General features: G+C 45.7%; 1 protein-coding gene across 3 annotated transcripts; it reads right to left on the bottom strand.

Annotated features, from left to right (window-relative positions):
- Positions 1–263: 263 nt before the first annotated feature.
- LOC109748737 (uncharacterized) lies at positions 264–11,942 on the bottom strand. Of its 3 annotated transcripts, none has more exons than XM_020307757.3 (4): positions 11,670–11,942; positions 10,541–10,732; positions 9,784–10,013; positions 264–400 (listed from the first exon to the last, which is right to left on the bottom strand). In XM_020307757.3, the coding sequence occupies exons 1-4, from the start codon at positions 11,851–11,853 to the stop codon at positions 350–352; spliced, it is 657 nt and encodes a 218-aa protein (XP_020163346.2). In that variant the 5' UTR covers positions 11,854–11,942; the 3' UTR covers positions 264–349. The 3 variants fall into 3 exon arrangements, with proteins under 3 accessions (XP_020163346.2, XP_040244949.1, XP_040244948.1); XM_040389015.3 differs by lacking the exon at positions 264–400 and adding an exon at positions 8,683–9,451; XM_040389014.3 differs by lacking the exon at positions 264–400 and adding an exon at positions 8,683–9,308.
- Positions 11,943–17,307: the final 5,365 nt, after the last annotated feature.

Below are 17,307 nucleotides of genomic sequence, written 5' to 3'. Positions count from 1 at the left end.
TGCTTGTCTATGTTAATTGTAGATAGATGGCCCGTGCTGTTGTTCCGTTGAATTTTAATGCGTTTCTTGAGAAAGCAAAGTTGAAAGATGATGGTAGCAATTACACGGACTGGGTCCGTAACTTGAGGATTATCCTCATTGCTGCACAGAAGAATTACATCCTGGAAGCACCGCTGGGTGCCAGGCCTGCTGCAGGAGCAACACCAGATGTTATGAACGTCTGGCAGAGCAAAGCTGATGACTACTCGATAGTTCAGTGTGCCATGCTTTACGGCTTAGAACCGGGTCTTCAACGACGTTTTGAACGTCAAGGAGCATATGAGATGTTCCAGGAGTTGAAGTTAATATTTCAAGCAAATGCCCGAATTGAGAGATATGAAGTCTCCAATAAGTTCTTCAGCTGCAAGATGGAAGAGAATAGTTCTGTCAGTGAGCATATACTCAAAATGTCTGGGTATAACAATCACTTGATTCAACTGGGAGTTAATCTTCCGGATGATAGCGTTATTGACAGAATTCTTCAATCACTGCCACCAAGCTACAAGAGCTTCGTGATGAACTATAATATGCAAGGGATGAGTAAGACAATTCCCGAGCTCTTCGCAATGCTAAAGGCTGCGGAGGTAGAAATCAAAAAGGAGCATCAAGTGTTGATGGTCAATAAGACCACCAGTTTCAAGAAAAAGGGTAAAGGGAAGAAGAAAGGGAACTTCAAGAAGAATAGCAAACAAGTTGCTGCTCAGGAGAAGAAACACAAGTCTGGACCTAAGCCTGAAACTGAGTGCTTCTACTGCAAGCAAACTGGTCACTGGAAGCGGAACTGCCCAAAGTATTTGGCGGATAAGAAGGATGGCAAGGTGAACAAAGGTATATGTGATATACATGTTATTGATGTGTACCTTACTAATGCTCGCAGTAGCACCTGGGTATTTGATACTGGTTCTGTTGCTAATATTTGCAACTCGAAACAGGGGCTACGGATTAAGCGAAGATTGGCTAAGGACGAGGTGACGATGCGCGTGGGAAATGGTTCCAAAGTCGATGTGATCGCGGTCGGCACGCTACCTCTACATCTACCTTCGGGATTAGTTTTAGACCTAAATAATTGTTATTTGGTGCCAGCGTTGAGCATGAACATTATATCTGGATCTTGTTTGATGCGAGACGGTTATTCATTTAAATAAGAGAATAATGGTTGTTCTATTTATATGAGTAATATCTTTTATGGTCATGCACCCTTGAAGAGTGGTCTATTTTTGTTGAATCTCGATAGTAGTGATACACATATTCATAATATTGAAACCAAAAGATGCAGAGTTGATAATGATAGTGCAACTTATTTGTGGCACTGCCGTTTAGGTCATATCGGTGTAAAGCGCATGAAGAAACTCCATACTGATGGACTTTTGGAACCTCTTGATTATGAATCACTTGGTACTTGCGAACCGTGCCTCATGGGCAAGATGACTAAAACACCGTTCTCCGGAACTATGGAGAGAGCAACAGATTTGTTGGAAATCATACATACAGATGTATGTGGTCCGATGAATGTTGAGGCTCGTGGCGGATATCGTTATTTTCTCACCTTCACAGATGATTTAAGCAGATATGGGTATATCTACTTAATGAAACATAAGTCTGAAACATTTGAAAAGTTCAAAGAATTTCAGAGTGAAGTTGAAAATCATCGTAACAAGAAAATAAAGTTTCTACGATCAGATCGTGGAGGAGAATATTTGAGTTGCGAGTTTGGTCTACATTTGAAACAATGCGGAATAGTTTCGCAACTCACACCACCCGGAACAGCACAGCGTAATGGTGTGTCCGAACGTCGTAATCGCACTTTACTAGATATGGTGCGATCTATGATGTCTCTTACTGATTTACCGCTATCGTTTTGGGGTTATGCTTTAGAGACGGCTGCATTCACGTTAAATAGGGCACCATCAAAATCCGTTGAGACGACGCCTTATGAACTGTGGTTTGGCAAGAAACCAAAGTTGTCGTTTCTTAAAGTTTGGGGCTGCGATGCTTATGTGAAGAAACTTCAACCTGATAAGCTCGAACCCAAATCGGAGAAATGTGTCTTCATAGGATACCCAAAGGAGACTGTTGGGTATACCTTCTATCACAGATCCGAAGGCAAAACTTTTGTTGCTAAATTCGGAAATTTTCTAGAGAAGGACTTTCTCTCGAAAGAAGTGAGTGGGAGGAAAGTAGAACTTGATGAGGTAACTATACCTGCTCCCTTATTGGAAAGTAGTTCATCACAGAAACCAGTTTCTGAGACACCTACACCAATTAGTGAGGAAGTTAATGATGATGATCATGAAACTTCAGATCAAGTTATTACTGAACCTCGTAGATCAACCAGAGTAAGATCCGCACCAGAGTGGTACGGTAATCCTGTTCTGGAAGTTATGTTACTAGACCATGACGAACCTACGAACTATGAAGAAGCGATGGTGAGCCCAGATTCCGCAAAATGGCTTGAGGCCATGAAATCTGAGATGGGATCCATGTATGAGAACAAAGTATGGACTTTGGTTGACTTGCCCAATGATCGGCAAGCCATTGAAAATAAATGGATCTTCAAGAAGAAGACTGACGCTGATGGTAATGTTACTGTCTATAAAGCTCGACTTGTTGTGAAAGGTTTTCGACAAGTTCAAGGGATTGACTACGATGAGACCTTCTCACCCATAGCGATGCTTAAGTCTGTCCGAATCATGTTAGCAATTGCCGCATTTTATGATTATGAAATTTGGCAAATGGATGTCAAAACTGCATTCCTGAATGGATTTCTGGAAGAAGAGTTGTATATGATGCAACCAGAAGGTTTTGTCGATCCAAAGGGAGCTAACAAAGTGTGCAAGCTCCAGCGATCCATTTATGGACTGGTGCAAGCCTCTCGGAGTTGGAATAAACGCTTTGATAGTGTGATCAAAGCATTTGGTTTTATACAGACTTTTGGAGAAGCCTGTATTTACAAGAAAGTGAGTGGGAGCTCTGTAGCATTTCTGATATTATATGTGGATGACATATTACTGATTGGAAATGATATAGAATTTCTGGATAGCATAAAGGGATACTTGAATAAGAGTTTTTCAATGAAAGACCTCGGTGAAGCTGCGTATATATTGGGCATCAAGATCTATAGAGATAGATCAAGACGCTTAATTGGACTTTCACAAAGCACATACCTTGACAAAGTTTTGAAGAAGTTCAAAATGGATCAAGCAAAGAAAGGATTCTTGCCTGTATTGCAAGGTGTGAAGTTGAGTAAGACTCAATGCCCGACCACTGCAGAAGATAGAGAGAAGATGAAAGATGTCCCCTATGCTTCAGCCATAGGCTCTATCATGTATGCAATGCTGTGTACCAGACCTGATGTATGCCTTGCTATAAGTCTAGCAGGAAGGTACCAAAGTAATCCAGGAGTGGATCACTGGACAGCGGTCAAGAACATCCTGAAATACCTGAAAAGGACTAAGGATATGTTTCTCGTATATGGAGGTGACAAAGAACTCCTCGTAAATGGTTACGTTGATGCAAGCTTTGACACTGATCCGGACGATTCTAAATCGCAAACCGGATACGTATTTACATTGAACGGTGGAGCTGTCAGTTGGTGCAGTTCTAAACAAAGCGTCGTGGCGGGATCTACATGTGAAGCGGAGTACATAGCTGCTTCGGAAGCAGCAAATGAAGGAGTCTGGATGAAGGAGTTCATATCCGATCTAGGTGTCATACCTAGTGCATCGGTTCCAATGAAAATCTTTTGTGACAATACTGGTGCAATTGCATTGGCAAAGGAATCCAGATTTCACAAGAGAACCAAGCACATCAAAAGACGCTTCAATTCCATCCGGGATTTAGTCCAGGTGGGAGACATAGAAATTTGCAAGATACATACGGATCTGAATGTTGCAGACCCGTTGACTAAGCCTCTTCCACGAGCAAAACATGATCAGCACCAAGGCTCCATGGGTGTTAGAATCATTACTGTGTAATCTAGATTATTGACTCTAGTGCAAGTGGGAGACTGAAGGAAATATGCCCTAGAGGCAATAATAAAGTATTATTTATTTCCTTGTATCATGATAAATGTTTATTATTCATGCTAGAATTATATTAACCGGAAACATAATACATGTGTGAATATATAGACAAACAGAGTGTCACTAGTATGCCTCTACTTGACTAGCTCGTTAATCAAAGATGGTTATGTTTCCTAGCCATAGACATAAGTTGTCATTTGATTAACAAGATCACCTCATTAGGAGAATGACGTGATTGACTTGACCCATTCCGTTAGCTTAGCACTCGATCGTTTAGTATGGTGCTATTGCTTTCTTCATGACTTATACATGTTCCTATGACTATGAGATTATGCAACTCCCGTTTACCGGAGGAACACTTTATGTGCTACCAAACGTCACAACATAAATGGGTGATTATAAAGGTGCTCTACAGGTGTCTCCAAAGGTACTTGTTGGGTTGGCGTATTTCGAGATTAGGATTTGTCACTCCAATTGTCGGAGAGGTATCTCTGGGCCCACTCGGTAATGCACATCACTATAAGCCTTGCGAGCATTGTGACTAATGAGTTAGTTGCGGGATGATGTGTTACGGAACGAGTAAAGAGACTTGCCGGTAACGAGATTGAACTAGGTATCGAGATACCGACGATCAAATCTCGGGCAAGTAACATACCAGTGACAAAGGGAACAACGTATGTTGTTATGCGGTCTGACCGATAAAGATCTTCGTAGAATATGTGGGAGCCAATATGGGCATCCAGGTCCCTCTATTGGTTATTGACCGGAGACGTGTCTCGGTCATGTCTACATAGTTCTCGAACCCGTAGGGTCCGCACGCTTAACGTTACGATGACAGTTTTATTGAGTTTTGATGTACCGAAGGAGTTCGGAGTCCCGGATGAGATCGGGGATATGACGAGGAGTCTCGAAATGGTCGAGACGTAAAAATCGATATATTGGACGACTATATTCGGACTTCGGAAAGGTTCCGAGTGATTCGGGTATTTTTCGGAGTACCGGAGAGTTACGGGAATTCGTATTGGGCCTTAATGGGCCATACGGGAAAGGAGAGAAAGGCCTCAAAAGGTGGCCGCACCCCTCCCCATGGTCTGGTCCGAATTGGACTAGGGAAGGGGGGCGCACCCTTCCTTCTTTCTCCTTCCCCCTTCCCTTCTCCTACTCCCACAAGGAAAGGAGGAGTCCTACTCCCGATGGGAGTAGGACTCCCCCCTATGGCGCGCCTCTCCCCTTGGCCGGCTGCCTCCCCCTTGCTCCTTTATATACGGGGGCAGGGGGCACCCCAGAGACACAACAATTGATCCTTGAGATCTCTTAGCCGTGTGCGGTGCCCCCCTCCACCATATTACACCTCGATAATACCGTTGCGGAGCTTAGGCGAAGCCCTGCGTCGGTGGAACATCATCATCGTCACCACGCCGTCGTGCTGACGAAACTCTCCCTCAACACTCGGCTGGATCGGAGTTCGAGGGACGTCATCGAGCTGAACGTGTGTAGAACTCGGAGGTGCCGTACGTTCGGTACTTGATCGGTCGGATCGTGAAGACGTACGACTATATCAACCACGTTGTGATAATGCTTCCGCTGTCGGTCTACGAGGGTACGTGGACAACACTCTCCCCTCTCGTTGCTATGCATCACCATGATCTTGCGTGTGCGTAGGAATTTTTTTGAAATTACTACGTTCCCCAACACTACGATCGAAACGGGTGTCCTGTTGATCGGGAGGGGTGTGGCGTACCGCAAAACGGAGGAAACAGACTTGTGTTGGAGCGCTACGGTCGAAACGGGGGTCCTGTTCATCGGGAGGGGTGTGGCGTACCGCAAAACGGGTCTCCACGGGATACTGTTCATCTCCACCGTCGACCCCCTCCAGCCTCCACGGGCTACTGTCCATCCACCGTCGACCTCCTCCACCCTCCACCTACGACTGTTCATCCATGGGCTTCTATTCATCCAGCCTCCACCGCGCGCTACTCCACCGGCTACTGTTCAACCAGCCCTCTCCACGGGCTCCTGTTCAACCACCCCTCCACGGGCTACTGTTCATCCAGCCCTCCACCGTCTACTGTTCATCCCGCCCTCCACGGGGTGGTCCTGTTCATCCTGCCCTCCACGGGGTCCTGTTCATCCAGCCTCAACCGACTCGATCGATCGGGGTCCTGTTCATCCAGAGGCAACACCACGGGGTCCTGTTCGTCCACCCCCACCGGGAACTGTTCATCCAACCCCCCCCCCCCCCCCCCCGCAACGCTCACTGTTCATCCAGAGGCAGCATCGATCGGCTTCAGTTAGCAGCAGTAGCAAAGGAATCGCTCGATCGGGTTCAGTTAACAGCCATTGATCGATCGCTCGGGTTCAGTAACGCGTAGCCTGCAGTGCAATCTCTCGGGTTCAGTTAGAGCCCAACGCCTCGCTCGGGTTCAGTTAGAGCCCAACGCCTCGCACCCACGCGCGTGCGTGTACGAGAGAAACGCGCATCGTCGGCCCCGACCACCCACCGTAACCGGGAACACCCCGATATTTTCCTCGCCCTCGCTTCTACGACGGTTTTTTCCGTCATGGACGACCCAAAGAATGTCATGCAGCTGCGTCTCCGGCCCGCCCAGGACGAAAAGCCCATTTTCTGTCATGATTTTTTGTCATAGAAGTAGTACCCCACCACATCTATGATGATACCGGGTTTTGTCACAATTATCATCATAGAAGTGTCATAGTATGATAGAAAAGATTTTCGTTCGGCCCAGAATGTCACGGATGTGTCTTTTTTTGGTAGTGGAGACGAAAAGCTCACCGAGCGGCACACCGATGGCCCTTGGTAGTTTAGGAGCAGCAGAGTCGACGGCGCTCGTCAGAGACGCGCCGGAGATCCGAGGAAGAATGGCTCGATCCCGGCGTAGCAGAGCTCTCCTGCTTGCGCTCATGGTCGAGGATGAGGTAGTTGAAGGCGGCGGAGACAACAGACTGGTCGACGAGGCAAATGGGGCTCGGCGGTCGCGAGGACGGGCGAGGCACGGCGGCGACCTCGTCGGCCTCCTCTCCAAGACGAAGGAGAGGGGGAGAGAGAAGGGGAGAGTGGGTGAGGAAGAGCCTGGGGATGGAGAAGTGGGAGTGGCGGTAGGTGAGGGGGGGACTCGAGGCGTTCGGGGCGGCCTTATCCCCTCGACGCCGGCGAGCTGGTGTGGCTGCGCGCGCTCGGCCGTGCCCTAGTCGATTGTACAAGGAAGGCGACCGAGGAGGCAGGCTGATACTCGGGTGAGGGTAGGTGGGCCGGCCCAGGTAGGTTAGCTCTAGGGGTAGGGGCCTCCTTTCCCTTCTTTTGTTTTTTCTTTTTCCAGCAGCTTTTGCATTTTCCTTTTAGCCACTAATGACTTTGCAAAACTATGCCACTGGCCAAAATAATTTCAAAGAATTATTGTGCACTGCCACAAAAAGACTGTGAGGCTTTTGAAAAAGGTTGCAATTTTTATAAATTAAAAAGCCATTTAACCTATTGTTTTGGCCACTGCTTTAATTGGTTTAGGCCATTTAAACACCTTGCAAAAATGTTGGTTCACCACCAATATTAACAAATGATTATTTGCCACATGATGCCATTTTAGTTTTCATGTCTGACAAATATGAATTTTTGACTTCAGATTGGATTTGAATTTGAATTGTGATTTGGATCAAATGAAGATTAGCAACAGTAAATGTGATGACATGGCACCATTAACAGGGGATTACTGTAGCATGACACTGGGGGTGTTACAGGCGATGCCCGCTCTGCGGGCCTGAAGAGGATTCGAACCATATCTTCTTCACCTGCGTGTCCGCGCAGTTCCTCTGGAGCTGTTTCCGCGAAATAGTGGGTGGAAGCTGGGATCACAACAACTTCCCGCTCTCTTCGGCGAACTCCAGGCGTTACCATCCTCGTCTCGCCACATTAGGTGGCTGACCATCGGTGTGCTAGCCTGGACGCCGTGGACTGTTAGGAATAAGCTTGTGATTCAGCGTATTCCTCTTCGTCGCGCTAGTGACGCTCTGTTCAAATGGTCTGGTTACTTGCAGCTTTGGCGGCCGCTTAGCCGCCCCAGGGAGAGAGACGCCATCACCTCCATCATCACCCAGCTCCGCGCGATGGCTCTCCGGATGGCTCCGCCGCTTCCCCCACCACCACCGGAGCCGGATTAGATCTTCCCCGCCTCTTCGCCACCGCGTGTGTTGTGCATGCTTGCTGTGTCTGTGTATTGGGCTTGTTGTGTTGTGACCGCAGCTGTATTGGGCTTGTTGTGTTGTGACCGCAGCTGAACCCGTTTGGTGTTTGTGTGATTGTATGTTAGACCTTGCCTGCAGTGGCGGTGTGTGTGTGTGTTATTCTGTTGGTACTTTGTTGACATTGTGCTCAGTGGTTGCTTTATTTATAAAACGGGGTGAAAGCCTTTTTCGGTAAATAGGTGATTCCCACTAGCCAATTTTCCTCAACATTCAAATATGTCAAGTAGTCACGGCACCTTATAACATGCATCAGAAAATGCTAAGTCGTTTCCATATCGAATAACATTTTATAACTATATAATAATCATGAAAAATCTTATGTATTTTAGTTTCTGTTTTTATATTATTAATCTAAGTATTCATGTTCTATACAACTAAATCTCACCGAAATGTGCTGCAGACAATTTCCACGTCAATGACGGTAGCCCGTAGGGCATCATCTAGTTGTTTCAAAACATCAGATACATAACTCTGGTTCAGGAACGAAGTGGAGTGCTGATAACATCAGGGCAGCGAGCAATCCAAGTTCGAGCAACATATTAGAGTAACTTGTACAGGAAGCTGTGTGTCAATCCAAGGTTCTCCAGGTGATCTTCACCGAAATCGTGGTAAATTCGTCAAGATTCACCACTTTATCTACTATTCCATGATAGCAAGTGTCGAAGCTGTCTTCCCACGCACCACAGGGCAGCCGCTTCTGAGAAAGTCCGTCATCTTTGGGGGTCCCTTCGATACGAAGATACACGCAACTCCGTATCACCACGGCTACAACTGAACTTATTTTGCAGCCAGCTTCTGCAACTCCCTGGTAGAGACGAATCACATCTTCGTAACCACTGGTCTTGGCATAGAGATTCAGATTAAGGCCACAATCAGGAGCACGGAGTATCTCAACATCAACGAATGCCTGGACCGCATTAATCAGCGCCGTAAACTTGACATCCAGTGAACACTTGTCCCCATAAAGGCGCCGATTTTGAATGGATGATTCTGTTGTGTACATGGTGCTGAATTCAGTACATCCTTCAATAAGAAGGTCGCCTTTGGGCCCATCTTCCTGTGGGTCTTCAGTACATATACAGAGTTTGAATTCAAACAGCACACGGCTCCTTATGCCAATACCTCGAGCAGGGCTAGTCAGTGATCAACAGGCATGACATCATATACTTTAATTAGTGTACTACAGTAGATCGGCTGCAATCACTACAACTGTCTGGTCTGGATATAATTAAGTGTTATGTCTAATAGTGAATTAGTGAGATTATTTGACTCGGCGTGATACCTTTAAACTGGATATTACTGAACTATTGCAGCATGCACTCAGGTGAGTATCTCGAACTTCCAGAATAAAGCCTAAATATAATTATTATTTTTCAATACAGTGCTTGCATCTCATGCACGTGTATTGTAAGTATGATTAAAGAATCAGGCCAGTAGAAAGTTGCAAGTTTGATAGTCAGATTACCGTCTTTGGCTTCACAGTTACAGCTTCATAATTCTCAATTTCACGCCTATAGACATAATTGCGCAAAGGTTCGACCCGATCCCGCGCTGCGAAAAACCCAAATATTTTGGCACATCCAGGCCGGGCATGCTGATAGCCAGCGATTTTGAGATCAATGAACTGCACCATGTCCATCGATCTGCAATAACCCTTATGTGAGCAATCAACGGTCCCAACATTGCTGAAACTGACTGCAAAATTAACAAACAGAGCATGAGGTATTATCAGAGATCTATAGTCATGAACAGATGATGAGAGAAAATCTGCTTTGTTTCATCAAGAGTGGTTCAGTTCTGGAAAATATACTACCAAATGCTGTTTGTTCATTGTTATCACAAAGGATTGACAAAGGAAGAGCTGAGAAGTGAGCAGAGGAGGGATCTGGAATGTAGTTTGGATTTGGGGGTGGATGGGGAAATGCTCAAATTTCTTTCACTTGATGCCAATCTGAATAGACGAACAGGATAACACTTGACAATTGACAGCAGGTAAAGCTAGCTAACCACCCGGGTTCAATTCCTAGATTGACAGCTGATGCACAAGGGTTTTCCCCCCATTTATTGAGGATCAAGCTTGGTGTGTGATGGGACCACTCATCAAGATATCTTGGTACTCATAAAAAAATTCTTCCTAAGCTGAGAAACTTTGGACTTTTCTCTAGATGATAATTTGATGCAGGGCATCTCAGTGACATAACTTTAATAAAAAAAACACTTACTTTCAGATTCATCGGCAAGTTGATACTCCATATCACATGAATGTCGACTTTCTGGCTTAAATGCTGGAAATCTCCTAAGCGGTCTTGGGCCTCGGGTAGAAATCTCTGGATTCTTATACACGGCAACTGTCTGCTCATCATCATCACTGCTAACCCTTGGGAAATCGTCAACTGTAAAAGGGCGGTACTTCCCTACACGCGAAATCATTAACCACATCAACAACAACAAAAAACATTGAGCACCATCTATCATTGATTTTCTGACAAAGATCTATCATTGAAGCCAAAATTATTAGATGGATCACTTGAGAAATATTCCTCGAAAAAGTATATATCACTTGAGAAAGCTTAGCTGTCAAAACAATTGCAGTCTACAAGGCTGTATACATGCGTCGAATTATATACAAGGCTGTATACATGCGTCGAATTATATGTTCTTTTGAAGTGAAAATTACCATTAATACCAAGTGTGTGTGTGTGTGTGTGTGTGTGTGTGTGTGTGTGTGTGTGTGTGTGTGTGTGTGTGTGTTATTATTACAAACATGTTCGCAGCTAGGAAGATCAGGTAGGATCTTCACTATGGTTAGATTCAGTACAATTAGACCTAATTAGTGGAGAATAACAATCTCCAATAAAATAAAGTAGCAGAGCACCAGTGGAATAGCCAGCTAAATTTTAAGTTACTTGTAACCTTTTCCCAGAAACTCTACTTATAAAATGATTTGCCATATTCATGTTTATTAGTTTAAGATCAAGAGTGTGTGACCATTAAAATATTATTCTCCCCAAAAGGCATTATTGTGTTACAGAAATGCTAACAACATACCTAAATCTGAGTAGCTGGCACAGGTTACCCAAAGAAAAGATCAACAGTTTGTCCAGGCGGTGGTTCAACTATTGAACGAGTCCTCAATTTCGTGCAAATATATTCGGTTGAAATTCAAACACTGACGGTGTTGGTGCAACTAATTCAGAGTATTGCACGAAAATCTTGTTGATAAAGGTTCTTACATCAAGGAGCACTGGTTTCTAATTGAGAGAGCCAATTGCATCAGGATACACATAGATCTAAACTAATCAAGTACAGAACAGAAGCGTCGAATCAACCACGGAGGAAGCAGTGCCTTACCGTGGTATCCATCCTCCTCTTCGTCGTCGCTGAGCGCCCAGGGGTTGTCGTCCTCGTCGCTGGTGGTGGACTTGGACGAGTCCGCAACGTCGTTCTGAGGAGTTGAGGGGGAAAGCGGCCGCTTCTTGCCGCAAGCGGGGCGAGGCGACGCCGCCAATTCATCTCCGCGTCCGTCTACATCCATGGCGCCGCCGCAAGCGGGGCGAGGGGACTCTATTGATTATTTGCGTTACTTAATTTGGACTTTTGTGGGCTATATGAAAACGTAGGAATGATATGGTTTTTAACAGACAACACACTTTAACTTTCTTGCAGGTCATCTTCAGAGCTATCGTTTGGATCCATACATGGTCCTTACTTACTCCTATGGACTCCAGGGAGCCTTTGGTTACTGGGTGAAACCAGTTACTGGATGAAACCAGTGGGAGATGGTAGCACGGGCTATATCAACGGGTTCAGATGGCGGTCGCATAACAGGATATGAGTCTAGGGAGCTTATCCTTCATATTACCGTATCGGTTGTGATTGTCAGCATGTACTTTTTTTTTCTTTTGGTTCGCTTCGCTTGCGAGCTGTAATACTCTTATGACTTTTTAATACTTCGTGGATTTTTAATAAAATGGTTGCATGCATCATTATGATGCAGAGGCCGGGGCCACGCCTCCATTTCCAAATAAAAACTTAATTTGAACTTTCTTTTAAAGAACTTAATTTGGTATAAGAGGATTTCAAGTGCACGTTAGGGCAACTCCAGCCCCAGATCCTATTTGGTGTCTTAAGCGACAATTTCGCTAACTAAGGCTGATTGTAATGGGGAGTATCATATACTAGTATCATGCATATGATACTAGTGTATGATACTGTAATGCATGGTATCATAAATCTCTTCTCCGGAAACCTGGAGCCTCCTACGGAGGCGATTAGGGTTTCTGCGTAGCGACGGCAGCGCACGTCTGATCTACATCGGCGAGGTGCGGGCGAGCTGAGCGAGATGGCTGCATCGGGCTCTGGCAAGACGACGGATGACGCCCCTCTTCCTCGGGGGGCTTCAGATCGCGGGAAGGAGGCGCGGGAAACCCCGGGTTCGCCCCGTGCGGCTAGGGTTCATCTTGAGGAAGCCTTGGGAAAACTCAGCATCACGGACGAGGAGGCAACTCTGCTGATCCTAGATGATCATGAGGATGAGACTCCGCCGAAGTGGCTACTAGCGGGGAAGGTGCTGCACCGAAACCTACTCCATATGCAGACGATTGGTAACACACTTCGCCCGGCTTGGGGGAATCTCTGAGGTCTACAATTTCGATCTATGGGGGACAACATGTTCGTGGTGCAGCTGGAATCCAAGCGCGACAGGGAGATAATTTGGGCAGGATCGCTATGGCATGTTAGCAATCATGCCGTGATTCTTGCTGACTTCGAGGAGTGCATGCGTCTGGACGAAGTGAAATTTGGCTGGCTTCATCTTTGGGCTCGGGTCATTAATCTGCCATACAACCTCAGGGACGATGCATGGGGGATTGAGCTTGCTAAGCGGATAGATAAAGATGTTATGTCAGTGCTGTGAAGGAAATATGCCCTAGAGGCAATAATAAAGTTATTATTTATTTCCTTATATCATGATAAATGTTTATTATTCATGCTATAATTGTATTAACCGGAAACATAATACTTGTGTGAATACATAGACAAACAGAGTGTCACTAGCATGCCTCTACTTGACTAGCTCGTTGATCAAAGATGGTTATGTTTCCTAGCCATTGACATGAGTTGTCATTTGATTAACGGGATCACATCATTAGGAGAATGATGTGATTGACTTGGCCCATTCCATTAGCTTAGCACTCGATCGTTTAGTATTCTGCTATTGCTTTCTTCATGACTTACATGTTCCTATGACTATGAGATTATGCAACTCCCGTTTACCGGAGGAACACTTTGTGTGCTACCAAATGTCACAATATAACTGGGTGATTATAAAGGTGCTCTACAGGTGTCTCCGAAGGTACTTGTTGGGTTGGCGTATTTCGAGATTAGGATTTGTCACTCCGATTGTCGGAGAGGTATCTCTGGGCCCACTCGGTAATGCACATCACTATAAGCCTTGCAACTAATGAGTTTGTTGCGGGATGATGTATTATGGAATGAGTAAAGAGACTTTCCAGTAACGAGGTTGAACTAGGTATTGAGATACCGACGATCGAATCTCAGGCAAGTAACATACCAATGACAAAGGGAACAACATATGCGGTTTGACCAATAAAGATCTTCGTAGAATATGTAGGAGCCAATATGAGCATCCAGGTTCCGCTATTGGTTATTGACCGGAGAAGTGTCTCGGTCATATCTACATAGTTCTCGAACCCGTAGGGTCCGCACGCTTAAAGTTCGATGACGGTTATATTACGAGTTTATGTGTTTTGATGTACCGAAGATAGTTCGGAGTCCCGGATGTGATCATGGACAGGACGAGGAGTCTCGAAATGGTCGAGAAATAAAGATTGATATATTGGAAGCCTATATTTGGATATCGGAAGTGTTCCGGGTGAAATCGGGATTTTACCGAAGTACCGGGGGTTACCGGAACCCCCCCGGGGGTTTAATGGGCCAAGATGGGCCTTAGTGGAGAAGAGGAGGGGCGGCCAGGGCAGGCCGCGCGCCCCCTCCCCCTCTAGTCTGAATTGGACAAGGAGGGGGGCGGCGCCCCCCTTTCCTTCCTCTCTCCCTCCTCCTTCCCCCTTCTCCTACTCCAACTAGGAAAGGAGGGAGTCCTACTCCCGGTGGGAGTAGGACTCCTCCCTGGCGCGGCTCCTCCTGGTCGGCCGCCTCTCCCCCTTGCTCCTTTATATACGGGGGCAGGGGGGAACCTCTAGACACAACAATTGATCTTTTGATCTCTTGGCCGTGTGCGGTGCCCCCCTCCACCATATTCCACCTCGGTCATATCGTAGCAGTGCTTAGGCGAAGCCCTGCGTCGGTAGCAACATCATCACCGTCATCACGCCGTCGTGCTGACGGAACTCTCCCGTGAAGCTCTGCTGGATCAGAGTTCGCGGGACGTCATCGAGCTGAACGTGTGCTGAACTTGGAGGTGCCGTACGTTCGGTACTTGGATCGGTCGGATCGTGAAGACGTACGACTACATCAACCGCGTTGCGCTAACGCTTCCGCTTTCGGTCTACGAGGGTACGTGGACACACTCTCCCCTCTCGTTTCTATGCATCACCATGATCCTGTGTGTGCATAGGAATTTTTTTGAAATTACTACGTTCCCCAACAGTGGCATCCGAGCCTGGTTTTATGCGTAGATGTTATATGCACGAGTAGAACACAAGTGAGTTGTGGGCGATACAAGTCATACTGCTTACCAGCATGTCATACTTTGGTTCCGCGGTATTGTTGGATGAAGCGGCCCGGACCGACATTACGCGTACGCTTACGCGAGACTGGTTCTACCGACGTGCTTTGCACACAGGTGGCCGGCGGGTGTCAGTTTCTCCAACGTTAGTTGAACTGACTGTGGCTACGCCCGGTCCTTGAGAAGGTTAAAACAGCACTAACTTGACGAAGTATTGTTGTGGTTTTGATGCGTAGGTAAGAACGGTTCTTGCTCAGCCCGTAGCAGCCACGTAAAACTTGCAACAACAAAGTAGAGGACGTCTAACTTGTTTTTGCAGGGCATGTTGTGATGTGATATGGTAGAGGCATGATGCTATATTTTATTGTATGAGATGATCATGTTTTGTAACCAAGTTATCGGCAACTGGCAGGAGCCATATGGTTGTCGCTTTATTGTATGCAATGCAAACGCCCTGTAATGCTTTACTTTATCACTAAGCGGTAGCGATAGTCGTAGAAGCATAAGTTGGCGAGACGACAACGATGCTACGATGGAGATCAAGGTGTCGCGCCGGTAATGATGGTGATCATGACGGTGCTTCGGAGATGGAGATCACAAGCACAAGATGATGATGGCCATATCATATCACTTATATTGATTGCATGTGATGTTTATCTTTTATGCATCTTATCTTACTTTGATTGATGGTAGCATTATAAGATGATCTCTCACTAAATTATCAAGGTATAAGTGTTCTCCCTGAGTATGCACCGTTGCGAAAGTTCTTCGTGCTAAGACACCACGTGATGATCGGGTGTGATAGGCTCTACGTTCAAATACAACGGGTGCAAAACAGTTGCACACGCAGAATACTCAGGTTAAACTTGACGAGCCTAGCATATGCAGATATGGCCTCGGAACACTGAGACCGAAAGGTCGAGCGTGAATCAATAGTAGATATGATCAACATAGTGATGTTCACCATTGAAACTACTCCATCTCACGTGATGATCGAACATGGTTTAGTTGATTTGGATCACGTGATCACTTAGAGGATTAGAGGGATGTCTATCTAAGTGGGAGTTCTTAAGTAGTATGATTAATTGAACTTAAATTTATCATGAACTTAGTGCCTGATAGTATTTTGCTTGTCTATGTTGATTGTAGATAGATGGCCCGTGCTGTTGTTCCGTTGAGTTTTAATGCGTTCCTTGATAAAGAAAAGTTGAAAGATGATGGTAGCAATTACACGGACTGAGGATTATCCTCATTGCTGCACACAGAATTACGTCCTGGAAGCACCACTAGGTGCCAGACCTGCTGCAGGAGCAACACCAGATGTTATGAACGTCTGGCAGAGCAAAGCTGATGACTACTCGATAGTTCAGTGTGCCATGCTTTACGGCTTAGAACCGGGACTTCAACGACGTTTTGAACGTCATGGAGCATATGAGATGTTCCAGGAGTTGAAGTTAATATTTCAAGCAAATGCCCGGATTGAGAGATATGAAGTCTCCAATAAGTTCTACAGCTGTAAGATGGAGGAGAATAGTTCTGTCAGTGAGCATATACTCAGAATGTCTGGGTATAACAATCACTTGATTCAACTGGGAGTTAATCTTCCGGATGATAGCGTCATTGACAGAATTCTTCAATCACTGCCACCAAGCTACAAGAGCTTCGTGATGAACTATAACATGCAAGGGATGGATAAGACAATTCCCGAGCTCTTCGCAATGCTAAAGGCTGTGGAGGTAGAAATCAAGAAGGAGCATCAAGTGTTGATGGTCAACAAGACCACCAGTTTCAAAAAAAGGGCAAAGGGAAGAAGAAGGGGAACTTCAAGAAGAATAGCAAACAAGTTGCTGCTCAGGAGAAGAAACCCAAGTCTGGACCTAAGCCTAAAACTGAGTGCTTCTACTGCAAACAGACTGGTCACTGGAAGCGGAACTGCCCCAAGTATTTGGCGGATAAGAAGGATGGCAAGGTGAACAAAGGTATATGTGATATACATGTTATTGATGTGTACCTTACTAATGTTCGCAGTAGCACCTGGGTATTTGATACTGGTTCTGTTGCTAATATTTGCAACTCGAAACAGGGACTACAGATTAAGCGAAGATTGGCTAAGGACGAGGTGACGATGCGCGTGGCAAATGGTTCCAAAGTCGATGTGAACGCGGTCGGCATGCTACCTCTACATCTACCTTCAGGGTTAGTTTTAGACCTGAATAATTGTTATTTGGTGCCAGCGTTGAGAATGAACATTATATCTGGATCTTGTTTGATGCGAGACGGTTA

This window comes from Aegilops tauschii, chromosome 5, assembly GCF_002575655.3.
Source record: "Aegilops tauschii subsp. strangulata cultivar AL8/78 chromosome 5, Aet v6.0, whole genome shotgun sequence".
Classification (NCBI taxonomy): Eukaryota; Viridiplantae; Streptophyta; class Magnoliopsida; order Poales; family Poaceae; genus Aegilops; species Aegilops tauschii.
This window is presented reverse-complemented; position numbering and strand designations above follow the sequence as displayed.